Source organism: Emys orbicularis, chromosome 3 (genome assembly GCF_028017835.1).
Source record: "Emys orbicularis isolate rEmyOrb1 chromosome 3, rEmyOrb1.hap1, whole genome shotgun sequence".
NCBI classification, from domain to species: Eukaryota; Metazoa; Chordata; order Testudines; family Emydidae; genus Emys; species Emys orbicularis.
The window spans coordinates 177985553-178002017 of NC_088685.1; the positions used below are offsets into that span (position 1 = coordinate 177985553).

Here is a 16465-nt window from a genome sequence, read left to right on the forward strand (position 1 = left end):
TTAAGTTTAAGTGGTATTGGTCTAACTTTATGGGATTCTGAATGTCCTGAATTGTTTCCTTTCTGAGTGCCTACTTAAAATTATCTTGACAAGAGTCAGCATCAACCTAAAGTTGCTAGTTAAATTACAGTTTAAAAGGAAAAAACTTTTAAATCCGCAAAATAGCCCTGATTTTTGTGTGTTCTAAATAATGACATAAGGCATACTTTTCGCCTTCCTTGTTGATCAAAATACAGGATACCTATATAGTTCTTGGGTACATAGCAGTGTTTATGGTCATGTTCTCCTAACAGTTCTAATTATCTAAATATTTGTTCTATATAACATGTATTTGTGTGAAATTAAAAGCCATTTCACATGGTAATGTCATGGTCAAGCCCCAATTCAGGAAAATTAAGCACATACTTAACTTTAAACACGTACTTAAGTGCTTTCTTGAATGCAGATGCTTTCCTTAAGTGGGCTCTAAGTGCATAGGAGTTACTTTTCCTTCCAAAGCTCTGTTTAATGAAATAATATACTAGATGTTCTAGCATAAAAAGTTACTAGTTGCACAGTATCACTTAGAACTTGTTTACCCTTTTACTCAGAAAACAAGACTTTTCTTCATGGAAATATCCTCCTTTTCATCTCTGTGGGAGGTTCAGGGAGATTTCCTTATTCTCCCCCCAGTCTGCACCCTAGAGGACATCATTCTTCCTTCAGAGAGTTTGGCAGAACTCTCTTTAGAGCCCATTAATACCTCAATTGCCAATCAGAGAGAACGATTACTCTTTACGCACAAATCCACATCCCACTGCTTCAAAGGGCACTGCTTCAAAGAAAGTTTCAGACTGTTCCAACCCGGTGAAAGAAAAGGGGATGTCTACATTACAGGCAACAAGGAGTCCGGTGGCACCTTAAAGACTAACAGATTTATTTGGGCATAAGCTTTCCTGGGTAAAAAACCCACTTCTTCAGATGCATGGGGTGAAAATTACAGATGCAGGCATTATATACTGACACATGAAGAGAAGGGAGTTAGCTTATGCCCAAATAAATCTGTTAGTCTTTAAGGTGCCACCGGACTCCTTGTTGTTTTTGTGGATACAAACTAACACGGCTACCCCCTGATACATTACAGGCACTATATCAGCACAGCTACACCACTGCAGCGTGATAAAAGGGGTTTTTCCATCTCTGTAACAAATACACCCCTTCAACAGGTGATAGCTAGGTCAATGGAGGAACTCTTCCGTCAGTGTAGCTGTGTCTACAATGGAGGTTAGGTTGACCTAACAACATTGCACCAGGTGTGAAATTTTTCACAGCCCTGAATGATGTAGCTAGGTCAACCTGAATTTTAGATGCAGACCAGGCCTAAAGCAAGGGCCAGGAATTTACAGTTTTTAAAACAAATAAATGGCAGTGTTTAATGAGGAAGAGGACCTAACCCAGCACTCTGAAGTAAGTGGCAGTCTTCCCAATGATTTCCATGGGCACTGGATATAGGCCAAAGAATGGAAGTTTCTCAGGTCTTTGAAATAGATATATGCTAGAATTTAGGTGAAAATGTCTTATCCTTTATATTGTTTCTCATTTGGGTAGGAAGAAGAAACCGCTTAAACGATGAGGACTTTAATTCAGATTTCGTTGTTAATTTTATTTAGCTCCATCTGACTGCAATAATTAAGTTATTCTGACTTTCATGCAAAGATCTGCATTCAATTTCACGTCTATTGCACTATATTTTTAGAATCTCTTCACTTCAAGCCATCCTCTCCTTTCACAGAATGAAATCTTGATCCTAAACACCACAAGAGCAAACATTTGCTTAATGTAAATGGTGATCTGTAGCAATACTAAAAGGAAAAAAAGGAATTCATACATATGCAGAAATTAATAACAAAAATGCACGCTCTGCCAGAGTGCTTGAAAATTTGTAGAATCAGCAAATTTGAACTGTATTTTGATTGCATAAGGGAAAACCTTGGTCATTTAATTAATTGTGAAGAGCCAACCTCTTGCCTGTCTTGTGTGGGTCCATGGTGTAAGGGTTGAATGCAGGGAGTCTTTCCCGCATGAGAGGGAGGATGCTGCCTAGCAGTCCTTTGAGACTGCGTGGGCAGTCAAACTAACACACCCAGCAGTGCTCCATGGCTCCAACAAGGAGTGGTTAGCTAGCCTTAGTGCACAGCCAGCCTTCCCACACACTGCACACTACCCTGCCGTACACAACCTGGGTAACTTAGCAACTTTCCACTCTGCTTCAGAAACTCCTCTGCCATCCTCCACCATTACAGCACTTCATTCTCATGTCGCTCAAATTTTGCCCAAATCTGTCGCTCAAATTTTGTCCCAAATCTACTTACTTCCCAAATATGCTAATGTTTACAGACATATATTCCCAATTCAAGTATATGAAAAAATTTACTTAAGGCTTCATTTTAGTTAACAGAATTTTTATTTGATTTTACTCTTAATATTATAGCTCAAGTTAAATTATTTAGAATTCAAACCATAGTTATTCCAGATCCCCAAAACCACTCTCCCTAAAGCACATCAGGAGTGTTTGAATTTTGATATCCATTTCTTTCTTAACATAAGAAGCAGCTAGAGAAGATTTCCTTTCATCACAACTCTGGAAGGAGAAACTGTACAACTTCAAACTGTACAACCCCCCTTTTCATACACCATCGTAAACATTATTAGCAAGAATGATCCAATTCTCCTGAACCAGCCATATTCTAGTTTTTCAACCATTAATTTTTCAGGTCAATTTCCTTTCTTTACTTATGCTAATACAAATAAACCCTGTGTGCATGCTGTCCAATACACATATTATCATTCATCATGTTTATTAGGGTAGTGCCTAAGGACCAACCAAGAATGGGGTCCCATTTTACCAGGCACTGTATAAACACAGAGTAGAACTCTCCCTGCCCTGACGAGCCTACAAGCTAAACAGAAAAGACAGACAAAGGATGAGGGTAGGGGTAGAACACAAACAGAGCGAACAATGGGATGGCATCAAATGTCACATTTGTTTCTCAATTTTTTTCTCGGGGGAGGGAAGGAGGAGAGGTGAGTGTGACGTTGTGCAGTCTATATGGTTTTATAAAAAACATGATAATAAGTGACTATAATGTAACTGGAATAGTTTTATAAAAACATGATAAGTGAATGTAATGTAACTGGAATATGCTTCATGCAAAAGGTCTCTTGTAAGGTATCATTACAAAGCTTATAATCTATTGAGTGTGATCATCCTATTTGTATAAATGTACCACTCTTGTATCTAAAACTAGAAATATAAAATATAACTCTGAGGGCCTATTGTAATTATGCAAAGTGTGGGCCATTAATGGTGGTTTGGAATCTTGATGACTCCCATTGACTGGGACCATTGTTTGCAAATGGCTGTGTTTTACCTGTGAGTCTTCCTATATATGTGTGTGCTAGCAAGTGGGTAATGAAGTCTTGCAGTGACATGTGATCATGTCACCTGAACTGGAAACCACCTTTAACCTGGTGCTTTTCCAGTGGGGGGGGGGGGGGGGGGAACACCCAGGGGGACAAAGGGTTCCCGCCTTGTGCAAAAGATATATAAGGGGGTGGAAGAGAACAAAGGAGGAGGGAGAGGAGCCATCATGAAGAATCCTCTAGCTATCACCTGAGCTGGAACAAGAGCTGTACCAGGGGAAAGAATTGTGCCCAGGCCTGGAAGGTGTCCAGTCTGAGAAAAAACTTACTGAAGCATCTCTGAAGGTGAGATTATCTGTATTTAGTTTGATTAGACATAGATGTGCGCATTTTATTTTATTTTGCTTGGTGACTTACTTTGTTCTGTCTGTTACTACTTGGAACCACTTAAATCCTATTTTCTGTATTTAATAAAATCACTTTTTACTTATTAATTAACTCAGAGTATGTATTAATACCTGGGGGAGCAAACAACTGTGCATCTCTCTCTATCAGTGTTATAGAGGGCGAACAATTTATGAGTTTACCCTGCATAAGCTTTATGCAGGGTAAAACGGATTTATTTGGGTTTGAACCCCATTGGGAGTTGGGCATCTGAGTGCTAAAAACAAGCACACTTCTGTGAGCTGTTTTCAGGTAAATCTGCAGCTTTGGGGCAAGTAATTCAGACCCTGGGTCTTTGTTGGAGCAGACGGCAGTGTCTGGCTCAGCAAGACAGGGTGCTGGAGTCCTGAGCTGGCAGGGAAAATAGGAACAGGGGTAGTCTTGGCACATCGGTTGGCAGCTCCCAGGGGGGTTTCTGTGATCCAACCCGTCACAGTGAGTTTAGTTAGGTGGGCATAAGCTAAATGGAAAGAAAATAAAAGGAAAAGGGCACTGAAGGGAAAGGGGTTAGGGAGAGAGAAGTGGAGAAGGGGGCAGATGTGGAAGAGAGCTGGTCAGGAATTTTTCAACTCAGGCTGGCTGTTTGTGTGTTTGTAAAATGCCTATTTGTCTAAACAGAAATTTTTTTCACAGATGGAATTTTTGGGAGAAAGAGAGAGAGAGAGAGACCAACCCAGAATAGTCAATAGCTCAAAGGTTAGGGTACTGCATGGGAGGGGGTAAACCCAGATTCAAGTCCCTGGTCTTCCTGATACAGATAGCAGAATAAGTAGTAATACTGCAATAAAACTGCAGTGCACAAGGCCCTGTCTCAGATTTGACAGTGAGAAGGTCAGGTAATTTTGAATAAACACAGTGCTCCTATACTAAACTTGCAACAGAAGCAAAGTGAAAATAAGCTAATATTATTTCAATGTTACCTAAATAACCTGACATTCTTGTTCCAGGTTAAATTTCTAAAGATTCAACACAAATATTATTTCTGCAAATGCATTTCTGATGTATTTTAGTGTGCATACTGCAATATACTGAATACAAGATTATTTTATCAGTGGGATTTTTTAACAAAGGGTTTTTTAGTTTATTAAACTGGCATAGTTATCCAGCAACAATGCAGCATCATTGTGTTACCACTATTAATTCCATTGGAGTTACCAAAAAATTAAGAGCATTTCCTGGTAACTATACAGTTCTCTTGCTTTACTACTGTGTGTACTGTGATCACAAAGATAATACATAGGCACCTCAATATAGGCCACTAAATCCATATTTAGGCACCTAAAGAAGTGGCCTAATTTTCAGAAGTACTAAACACACACAGTTCCCAATTAAGTAATGGGGACTTCAGGTGCTCAGTACATCTGAAAACCAGGCTAATTTTAATTTAGTGCCTAACTTATGGCATTGAAATTTTAAAGTTTTAGATGACAAACTGCCAAAAATTTAAATTAAACATTATTAGGCTTTAATATAAGGATTTTGTTCCAGTAAAACAGCAAACATACTGGAAAATATATGGAAGGACAGAAGAATTGCATGTGTCACCTACTGTAATTGTGTAATTGCAGTTATACAGTGAATATTGTATGATAAGATATGCAACAACAGCGACACCTAGTGGCATTTATAATTACAAAAGTGATGCAATTGCTGAAGAATAATAGTTTTAAACATTAAGTGAAATTAGCTTCATTCATTACTGTATATGACAAACATTAGAAATAAGCTAGCAAAACAAACCATTTTCCTATAAACTAATTGCCATGAAGTTGAAACCAAGTCAACTTAAAGAAAAAAAAAAGTTGAAAGCAGTTTCAGGTCACACACACCTTCTTGAGGACCTATCACTTTTTATGGTTCTACACTCATTTCCCTCTTCTATTGCAAATCTTTTTTCTGTCTCGCCCTGTTTGTGTGAGATTAGCTCACTGACTATACAAGGGAAAGAACGGTTACTCACCTTCTTGTAACTGTTGTTCTTCGAGATGTGTTGTTCATGTCCATTCCAATCAGATGTGTGCGCATACACACTGGGTGTTATAGTAATCACTGGGTGTTACTTTAACTGAAAGATTAGAGTAGAAAATATTTTTTTCTGTCTTTTCAGATTGTTTACTTTGTACATTGGACAGGACTTTGAGTGTAGTCAGTTTTATTGTTTCTTCTTTGAGTGCTTGTTCATGTCAATTCCAATCGTGTGTGTGCGTGCATGTACACAGTAGCCGGAAGATGTTTCCCTTAGCAGCAGCCATAGGGTCGGCCTGGGCGCCCAATATAGTGCCCTGCCGACCCGCCACCCCCTCAGTTCCTTCTTGCCGGCTACTCCAACAGAGGGGAAGGAGGATAGGTATTGGAATGGACATGAACAACACATCTCGAAGAACAACAGTTACGAGAAGGTGTGTAACCATTCTTTCTTCTTCAAGTTCTTGTTCATGTTGATTCCAATCAGGTGACTCAAGGCAGGGTTGGAGTCATTCACTGATTGGCGCACTACTCATCCAAAGGCCCCATCGTCTCTGGCCTGCTGAGTAATCGCATAGTGCATGGCGAAAGTGTGGACAGAGGACTACGTTGCTGCTCTGCAGATTTCCTGAGTGGGGACCTGCACCAGGAACACTGTTGACTAAGCCTGCGCCCTGGTGAAATGCGCAGTGATCAGGGGTGCAGGAACCCCCGCCAGGTTGTAGCACTCGCGGATGTAGGATGCGATCCATGACGAAATACGTTGTGACGACACAGTCAGACCTTTCATTCTGTCCACCATTGCCACGAATAACTGGACCGATTTCACTGCTCTACAGCCAAAATGCTTCTGAACTAAATGTAGTCAAACTTTACTAATTCTGGGTCACTGAGAACGAAAATGATGCTTAAAATTGTTGATTGGCTCTAGTTTTCAAGATATGCTATTGGGTCAGTATATACGACCCTTGACTTGGGAATGGCGGAGGATAAGTGAGTTATAAAGGGAAGGGATCTCAATTTAAACCAGAAATGACTAAAATACATCTTTGACTGGATCTATGAATAAATCTATGACTGGGTTTGGACAGTACTTGCTTTTTAGGCAAAACAATGAATGATGCAATCTGAAGCTGGTATTGCGTCATACATGATATGAATTGCATCATGTTATTCCTAGAAGTCATGGATGATGCAATCATAACGAAGCTTACATCACTCTGCTGAACAAATTGCCCTATATCAGCTCTAGAAATCATATAGTGTGGTGCTCTCTTATTTGTCAGTGTTTGATTTTGCAAAGGGACACATTTCTGTTTAGCCAAAGTGAGCAGAGATGCCTCGTACTTGTATGAACAGTGCAGATAACTTCTGCTATGTTTGTGGTGAAGTGACTTTTGCATCACAAAAGCGCAGTATAACCACTATGGTTAAGAAAGCCTATTGCCTTTATTTTGGCTGCAAAATTGGAGATCAGGACAAGAGGTGGGCCCCACACATATGCTGCAACACTTGTGCAACAAATCTTCGCCAGTGGTTGAACAGGAAAAGGAAATTTATGCCTTTTGCAGTGCCAATGATTTGGAGAGAGCCAACAGATCATACCAGCAATTGTTACTTCTGCATGGTGCCTCCAGTTGGGAAAGGTGTGTCAAAGAAGAAAAAGTGGACTGTGCATTAGCCAAACATTCCATCAGCTATACGCCCAGTACCCCACGGAGAAGGACTGCCGGTTCCTGATGCACCAGAATCATTCTCACTTGAGTCAGACGAGGAAGAGGATGAAACTTCTGGTCCTGAACCATCAATGTCACAGGACCCACATTTACTCCCATCCTCCTCCTCTGAACCACACCTCATAACAAAAGGTGAACTGAATGACCTTGTCAGGGATTTGGAACTACCCAAGAGTAAGGCAGAGCTATTGGGCTCCAGACTACAGCAGTGGAATCTCCTGGCAGGTGATGTTAGAGTTTCCATGTTCCATGACCGTCAAAAGGGTCTTGTCCCATTCTTCTTCATGGAAGGTGATCTTGTAGCCTGCAACAACATCGATGGTGTGATGGCAGCCCTCAACATCCTTCACGATCCAGATGAGTGGAGACTGTTCATTGATTCATCGAAGAGGAGTCTTAAAGCTGTTTTACTGCATAATGGCAATGTTTTGCCATCAATTCCAGTTGGTCATGCAGTCCATATGAAGGAAACCTATGACAACATGAAACAACTTTTGAGGTGCATAAACTATGACCAACATCAGTGGCAGCTTTGTGGCGATTTGAAGGTTGTTGCTCTCTTGCTTGGTCTGCAGACTGGATACACAAAGTACTGCTGTTTTCTCTGCGAATGGGATAGTCGTGCAAGAGATTCCCACTACCTCAAGAAAGATTGGCCACTCAGACAGTCATTGGAGCCTGGGAGGAAAAGTGTTCAGCATCCACCACTTGTTGAATCAAGGAAGATTTTGTTACCACCCTTACACATCAAGCTGGGTCTGATGAAGAACTTTGTCAAGGCCATTGACAAAACACAAGCAGCTTTCAAGTACCTCCGTGGAAAATTTCCAAGGTTAAGTGAAGCTAAGATAAAGGAAGGTGTCTTTGTTGGTCCTCAGATTTGTGAACTTCTTCGAGATGATGCATTTGACCATGCACTGTGTGGCAAGGAAAAGACGGCATGGAAAGCCTTCCAGTTAGTGGCAATAAATTTTCTCGGAAACAACAAGGCAGACAACTACAGGTTGTTGGTGGAAAACCTCCTCAAGGCATACAAAAGCCTTGGTTGCAACATGTCACTAAAGATACATTTTTTGCACTCTCATCTAGATTTTTTTCCACCGAACTGCAGAGCAGTGAGCGACGAGCACGGCGAGCGATTTCACCAGGACATTGCAACAATGGAGAAACGCTATCAGGGCAAATGGAGCCCATCAATGCTTGCAGACTATTGCTGGGCAGTGACAAGAGATGCTCCATTTAATGAATACAAGAGACAAGCCAAGAAGCGCCGAGTAGACACTGAATAGGACTAAACTATGTACAGAATAGTTTTTTGCCTTTTGTTTCATAATAAATTTTATTTATATAACCCTTTTGCTGATTTTTAAAGTGTTACATAAACAGGACAGGTGAAATATTATCATGTAAAGCAACCATAAACACATGAAAAGACCTAGGTTTACAATTTATGATTAAAACTCTACTATCTACACAATATACATAGACATAAAATGTAAAAACTTAAATATCTTAGAAACAGTAGCCAATCAGTTGTTTTAATTGTCATATTTGAATTCAGCACATCAAAATATATAATAAATAGCACATTTTATCTCTGAAGCAGACGACTTCTCAAAAATTGTAGACCAGTGTTTTCTGAACGGCTTCATTCTCTCGATGTAAAAGGCTAGCGCCCTGCGGACATTCAGAGAGTGGAGTCTCTGCTCCCTGCAGCTGGAATGAGGCTTAGGGTAGAACACCGGGAGAAAGATGTCTTGGTTGATGTGAAACTGCGACATCATCTTTGGGAGGAAACCAGGGTGAGGTCTGAGCTGCACCTTGTCCTTATAGAACACAGTATATGGGAGATCTCAGGTTAGGACCCTGAGTTCAGACACCTTCCTGGCCGAGGTTATCGCCACCAGGAACGCCACCTTATAAGAGAGATAGAGGAGGGAGCACGTTGCCAAGGGCTCAAAGGGTGGTCCCATTAGTCTAGAAAGGTCCCAGGCTGGGACTTTCTGTTGTGTCGCATGGTGAATAGGTCTATCTGGGGAAAGCCCCACCTCTGGAAGACTGAAATCACGATGTCGGGGTGAAGGGACCACTCATGGCCATGAAACGACCTGCTGAGGAGGTCTGCCAGCTCATTCTGTACCCCGAGGAGGTACGACGCTTGCAGGTGTATTGGATGTTCTACACAGAAGTCCCACAGCACAAGGGCTTCCTGGCACAGGGGAGAGGAGCATGCACCTGTTTGTTGATATAGAACATTGCGGTGGTGTTGTCCGTCATGACTGATACACATTGTCCCATTAAGTATGCCCGGAAAGCCTGCCACGCCAGGCGTACCACTCTCAGCTCTCTGATGTTGATGTGGAGAGCCAGATCTGCCTGAGACCAAAGACCTTGAGTCCGGCAGTCTCCTAGATGTGCTCCCCAGCCCACGTCTGATGCATCTGTCACTAGAGACATGGACAGCTGCGGACTGGTGAAGGGGACCGCTGAGTATACCTCCTGAGTGTCGAGTCACCACAGGAGGGAGTCGAGGACCGGGCGAGGTAGGGTCACTATCCTGTCCAGGCTGTCTCTGGTCAGGCAGTACACTGATGTCAGCCACGACTGAAGAGGTTGTAGTCTGAGCCTGGCATGCTGCACCACATAGGTACAAGCCGCCATGTGTTTCAGAAGCTTCAGGCAGTTTCTTGCTGTGGTGGTGGGAAACTGTCTGAGGCCTCGAATGGTCAGGGCCCGAAAACTCGCTTGCGGTAGCTATGCCCTGGCCTGGATTGAGTCCTATACTACCCCTATAAACCCTATCCTCTGATCAAGGGAAAGAGTGGACTTTGCTTCGTTTAAAAGGAGACCCAGGTTGACGAAGGTGGCTCTGATAAACTTGACCTGAGCCTCCACTTAGGTCTTGGAGCGGCCCTTGATCAGCCAATCGTCGAGGTAAAGAAACACCTGAACCTAGTGCCTGCGCAGAAACGCAGTGACGACTGCCATGCACTTGGTAAAAACCCGAGGTGCTGCTGACAGGCCGAACGGGAAGACTGTGAATTGGTAGTGGATGTTGTTCACCATGAACCTGAGGTACTTCCTGTGGGGCTGAGTGATCGCGATATGAAAGTACGCATCCTTCAAGTCGAGGGTGGCATACCAGTCTGCTGGATCCAATGAGGGAATGATGGAGGCCAGAGAGACCATGAGGAACTTGAGTTTCTTTGTTGAGTTGACGTGGCCACCCCTTGCGTCTCAAAGCCGTGGCCCAAATGTGGTGCCACTGATGGCTGGTCTCTCTGAGTCTAGGTATTGGGGATCGACTGCTTTCGACCCTCTTCTTCTTCTGCATCGGTGACTGGAACCAGTGCCGAAGGCTGGAGTGTCCTCGAGACGCTCCATGACGGTGCCAAGGCTCCTTGGGCGCATCTTTTTTTGGCGCCTGGTCCCTGGAAGAGGCTGCCGGCACGCTCCGCACCGAAGATGATGTGCTGGTGGTAGGATCCCCAGCACCGGGGTCCGACTGTGGTCGAAGAGCTGCCTCCATGAGGAGGATTTTAAGCCGCTGCTCTCTCTTTTTCAGGGTTCTTGGTTGGAATTCCAGACAGATTTTACATCTTGTTTATGGTGTCTGGGCGAAGGTCACCAAAAAGACAGAGGTGTGGGGGTCACTCTTTGGCATGCGCTTTACGCAGTCCTTGCAGGTCTTGAAACCTGCATGCCCTGCAGCATGCCCTGGGGACAGCAAGGAAGGAAGGGGAACAACCCCCACAATGGAACTTACAACTGCTTAACTAGGTAACAAACTATACTAACTGACTAAACAAGAAGAATACAACGAGAGTCGAGCTGCTAAGCCACTTGCTGAAGCAAGAGCCAGGGAAGTTCCAGCTACCGTCACTGGTGGTAAGAAGGAACAGAGGGGAGGCGGGTCGGCAGGGCACTATATTGGGTGCCATGAAGGTGCGACTCCAGGGGGTGCCCAGGCCGACCCTACGGCTGCTGCTAAGGGAAACATCTTCCGGCTACTGTGTACATGCACGCACACACACGATTGGAATTGACATGAACAAGCACTCAAAGAAGAAACAATAAAACTGACTACACTCAAAGTCCTGTCCAATGTACAAAGTAAACAATCTGAAAAGACAGAAAAAAATATTTTCTACTCTAATCTTTCAGTTAAAGTAACACCCAGTGATTACTATAACAGTGAACAAAGAAGTTTCAGAGAGAAGTACAATTTAAGTTGACAGCATCCATTTAACATATATATTTAAAAAACCCTACATTAAAAGAACACTGAGGTTGCAGCGTCAAGCACTCAAAAGTAGGGATATGACAGAATTAAGGTTGCCTGTGCAAGCTACCTCCAACAGATACCGACATGCAACTTCATGAAACCTGCACTCTGTTGCAAAACAGGAACAGACCTCAGACACTCTTGTAACAACAGATCAGCACATCTGTCACATACTGACTCCATACATCTGGGGAGCTAGGCTGCCTTAATACTGCTGAGGTCACAGTTAAGGTTTTGCATTAGAATTCGAGTATGAAGAAGCTGAGGTACATATTGCCTTTTGGTATCAGTCAGATGAGGAAGTGAAAGCCTTATGGAATATTGAAGTGTTATCGACAGCATTGTAGGCAATGTGAAAAAGGCTAGAAATGCAGGAGACTTTTCCTTTAACTTGTTACTTCCATGTTTTTCAGGTTTTGCATGGATAGGGTCTCTACTGATGTAGTCTTAACTGTCACTAAATAAAGTTTTTTATATTTATTTCCTAGTCTTTTATACAGGGTTTGTACCTCAATGGATAGGTTCACACTGTTAGGTATGGGAGAAGAGGAAAATGACAAAGTAACTGAATATGAAACACCTATAGTTTGGTGTGCCCTATAATTTACAAATACGAAATAAGTGTGTGGGGCAGGATGTTCTCTTTGTGTGAATTAAATAAACCACTTGTTTTTATAAAGAAAATTTGTCCACATCTTTCATAAACTGTGGTGCCCAGAATGAGTATTCCAGCTAAGGCCTCACTAGGGCAGAGTAGAACAGGACAATTGTCTCCCATGTCTTACACACAAACCAGAATAATATTAGCCTTTTTGGCAACTACATCACATTGTTGACTCATATTCAATTTGGGATGCACTACAACTCCCAAATTCTTTTCAGTAGTACTACCACGTAACCCGTTATTCCCTATTTTATAATAGTGCATTTGATTTTTCCTTCCTAGGTGAAAATTTGCACTTGTCTTTATTGAATTTCATCTTATTGAATTCAGACAAATTTTCCCATTTGTCAAGGTCCTTTGAATTCTAATCCTGTCCTCCAAAGTGCTTGCAACCTCTCCCAGCTTCATGTCATCTGCAAATTTTATAAGCAAACTGTCCACTCTACTATCCATGTCATTAATGAAAGTATTGAATAGTACCAGACCCAGGACTGACTCCTATTGGACCCCACCAGAGGCATCCTCACAGTTTGATAGCATACCGTTGATAACTACTCTGAGAATAGTCTTTCAACCAGAGGTGCACCCACCTTATAGTAATTTCATTTAGACAGTATTTCCCTAGTTTGTTTATGAGAATAATCCGTGGGACTGCGTCAAAAGCCTAACTAAAATCAAGATCTCTCACACCTACTGCTTCCCTCCCCAATCCATTAGACCAGTAACCATATTTCCACTTTTTGCAGGACTTCTTTTTGATTTTTCATGTCACTAAAGAGCTCCTGATGGAGCCATATTGGCCTATTACTAGTATTCCTATCTTTTCTTTGCATCAGGATAATTTGCAGTTGTGCCTTTAATATTCTCTCCTCGAGAAACTGCCAGCTCTTCTGAACTCCTCTAACTTTAGATTTTCTTCCTGTGGGACCTTACCTATCAGTTCTCAGAGTCTGTTAGAGTCTGTTTTTTTGATGTCCGTTGTCATTATTCTGTTGCTCACTCTTTCCCTTTCTTAGAATCATGAAATACATCATTTCATGATCACTTTCACCCAAATTGCCTTCCACCTTCAGATTCAATACCAATTCCTCCCTCTCATGTCTAAAATGTCTGTCCCCCTGATTACGTCCTCCACTTTCTGAAACAAAAAGTTGTCCCCAATACATTCCAAGAACTTATGGGAAATTTTGGGTTTGGCTGTATTACTTTTGCAACAGGTGTCTGGGTATTTAAAGTCCCCCATTACTACCAGGTCTTGTGTCTTGGATATTGCTGTTATTTGTTCTAGAAATGCCTCATCCACTTCCTCTTCCTGATTTGGTGGTCGATAGTAGACCTCCAAAATGACATCACCCCTCCCTTTTTAACCCCTTTTATATTTACCCAGAGACTTTCAACTGGTCTGCGTCTCTCCTCTTTTCAGACAACAGAACAAGCATATATATAGTCTATACCTATATACACATCCTCTCTTTTTATCTTGTCTGCCCTTCCTGAACAAACTATATCCCTCATACCTAAATTCCAATCATGAGATCTATCCCATAAAGTCTCTGTGATGCCGATTAAGTCACAGTCGGCAGAGGTGAGATTTGAACATATGATCTCCTCTTTCCCAGCTGTATTTGGGAGTTGCCCCTCCCCTTTCATCCTCCAACATGAATACAATCATAGTAACTATTTTGGGGGCATGGTACTGCTCTCATTTTTGGGTAGTAATTATGATGTTTCATCTATTTGTCATGGAATTCCTGCAATTACAGAGCAGCAAGAAGTGTCAACAACAGCAATACATCTGTCTGCCGTCAGCAAATATTTCAGAACTCCCTATGAGCCACCATATTGACTACCACTAGAGCCAGAACATCCACAGTTAATTATATTATACACAAAAATAAAATTGTTTCCTAAGACCAGCAAGATGAGTCACTGTGTAGTAAAAATAGCAGACATTTCAAAAATGAATAAATTGCAATTCCCTGGGAGTCCTAATGCTCTGAAAATCATGGACCAGTTACTCAACTTCTGGAGGATCATTTTGGGGTCTGATCCCAAGATGTGATGACCATTGTAATTCCCATTGAAGCGTTTGGGAGCTGTAGATGCTCAGCATCTTTCAGGATCAGGCCCTTTCTGTAAAATTACACTTTAAATTAAAATTAATTTTCACTGTATTGGGGAGATATTTTTGACTCAAGAGCTTGGCAACACAGTTTAAACTAACTGAGATGTTTTTGTAACATTATTCTTCAGATAAATCCATAAAAGCATGCAACATTTTCAAATTATTCTTGGCTGAGTCAATGCTTTGCAAAAGTAAAGTTAGCATCAGATGGAGCTTACCTATTTTTTTTGGAATTTTCATCCTTCCCTCTTTTAACTCCAAAAATTCTTGTAATCAGGGTACTAAACAGAAGAGTGGAGGAATTTCTCACCTAATGTATAAAGAAACATAGAATAGATATTAAGCAGCTTTCAAACCGCACTGTAAACTGGATTTCAAATTTAGATGTAATTTAATTTAGAATTTTTTAAAACAGCAACAGAACATTTTGCATGCCAGACTAGACAAACAGTCCCTAATCTAGCATCCTTCTTAGCGGCACAGGAAGGTGAAAGTAGTTTGCTATACAATATTTAACATCAGAGGGATAGCCGTGTTAGTCTGGATCTGTAAAAAGCAAGTGTAGGTGCAGGTGAATGAACGTCCACCAATGTTATATACGCCATCATGTGCCAGCTCTGCCCCTCTGCTATGTACATCGGCCAAACTGGATAGTCCCTACGTAAAAGGATAAATGGACACAAGTCAGATATTAGGAATGGCAATATACAAAAACCTGTAGGAGTAAACTTCAGGACCAGACTTCCAGAGAAACCGCTGAGCTTCAGTTCATTTGCAAATTTGACACCATCAGCTCAGGATTAAACAAAGACTGTGAATGGCTAGCCAACTACAAAAGCAGTTTCTCCTCCCTTGGTGTTCACTCCTCAACTGCTAGAAGAGGGCCTCATCCTCCCTGATTGAACTAACCTCATTATCTCTAGACTGATTCTTGCCTGCATATTTATACCTGCCTCTGGAAATTTCCATTACATGTGTCTGACGAAGTGGGTATTCACCCACGAAAGCTTATGCTCCAATACATCTGTTAGTCTATAAAGTGCCACAGGACTCTGTTAATATTTAACATGTGAGTGGAACAGACAAATAGTTTAATGAACTTCAGTGCCCTAAAATAGTTTAATGGAGGAGATTGTGTGGCTTAATGGTTGAAAGATCAGGGCTGGGAAGCAAGCAATCTGGTATCCATCCCTGACTCTGCCACAAACTTCCTGTGTAACCTTGGGTAAATCACTAACCTCTGCCCCATTTCCCAATCTTTAAAATAAGGAAAAGAACATCTACCAGTGGCTCCAACTTCTTTAGCTCAGGGACCATCTCAGAAACATCTCCCGAAAGTATGAACTCTCACTCCACAACCTGCATATTCTTCAGTTTTGCTAGTGTCACTGTAGGGGCCTAGACTATAGTGTTTTTGTTTTGTTTTTTTCTGGAATGGATTTTCAATGGTTGGCACCAGACAAAGGTTACATGCTAATATAGCAGGCAATTGGAGAGTCTAGTAGTAGGCAAATTCTCATTTCTTTGTCCTTGCACAGGAATTTTCTCTTCAGCACTTGCTGGGTTCTTCTGCCTTCCCCTCTGCAGGCCAATGCCTGCTCCCTGTTTTAGGAGCCATATGCTTAGCCTCGTAAGTTCTGCCTTTTCCCAGTCCTCCCTGAAAAGAGGTCACTGTCTGCCTCATGGAACAGGTAGGGATCAGTAGACATATAAAACTATATTCCATTCTGTAATGAGCACAGCTATGGAAGCATAGACATGATGGCACTGCAGACTCAGGAGTTTCAACTTACATCTGAATTTTCTGATTTTCTTACATTTTTCTACTTTCTCCCCCATTTAGT

The 16465-nt window shown here is 41.9% G+C and overlaps 1 protein-coding gene across 1 annotated transcript in view; it reads right to left on the reverse strand.

Annotated features, from left to right (window-relative positions):
* Positions 1–16465, reverse strand: part of THADA (THADA armadillo repeat containing) — a 132462-nt gene that overhangs the window by 42425 nt on the left and 73572 nt on the right. Inside the window, exon 25 of the mRNA XM_065400810.1 lies at positions 14840–14931. Coding sequence (XP_065256882.1) covers positions 14840–14931 — 92 coding nt within the window. The remainder of the gene's footprint in view (positions 1–14839; positions 14932–16465) is intronic.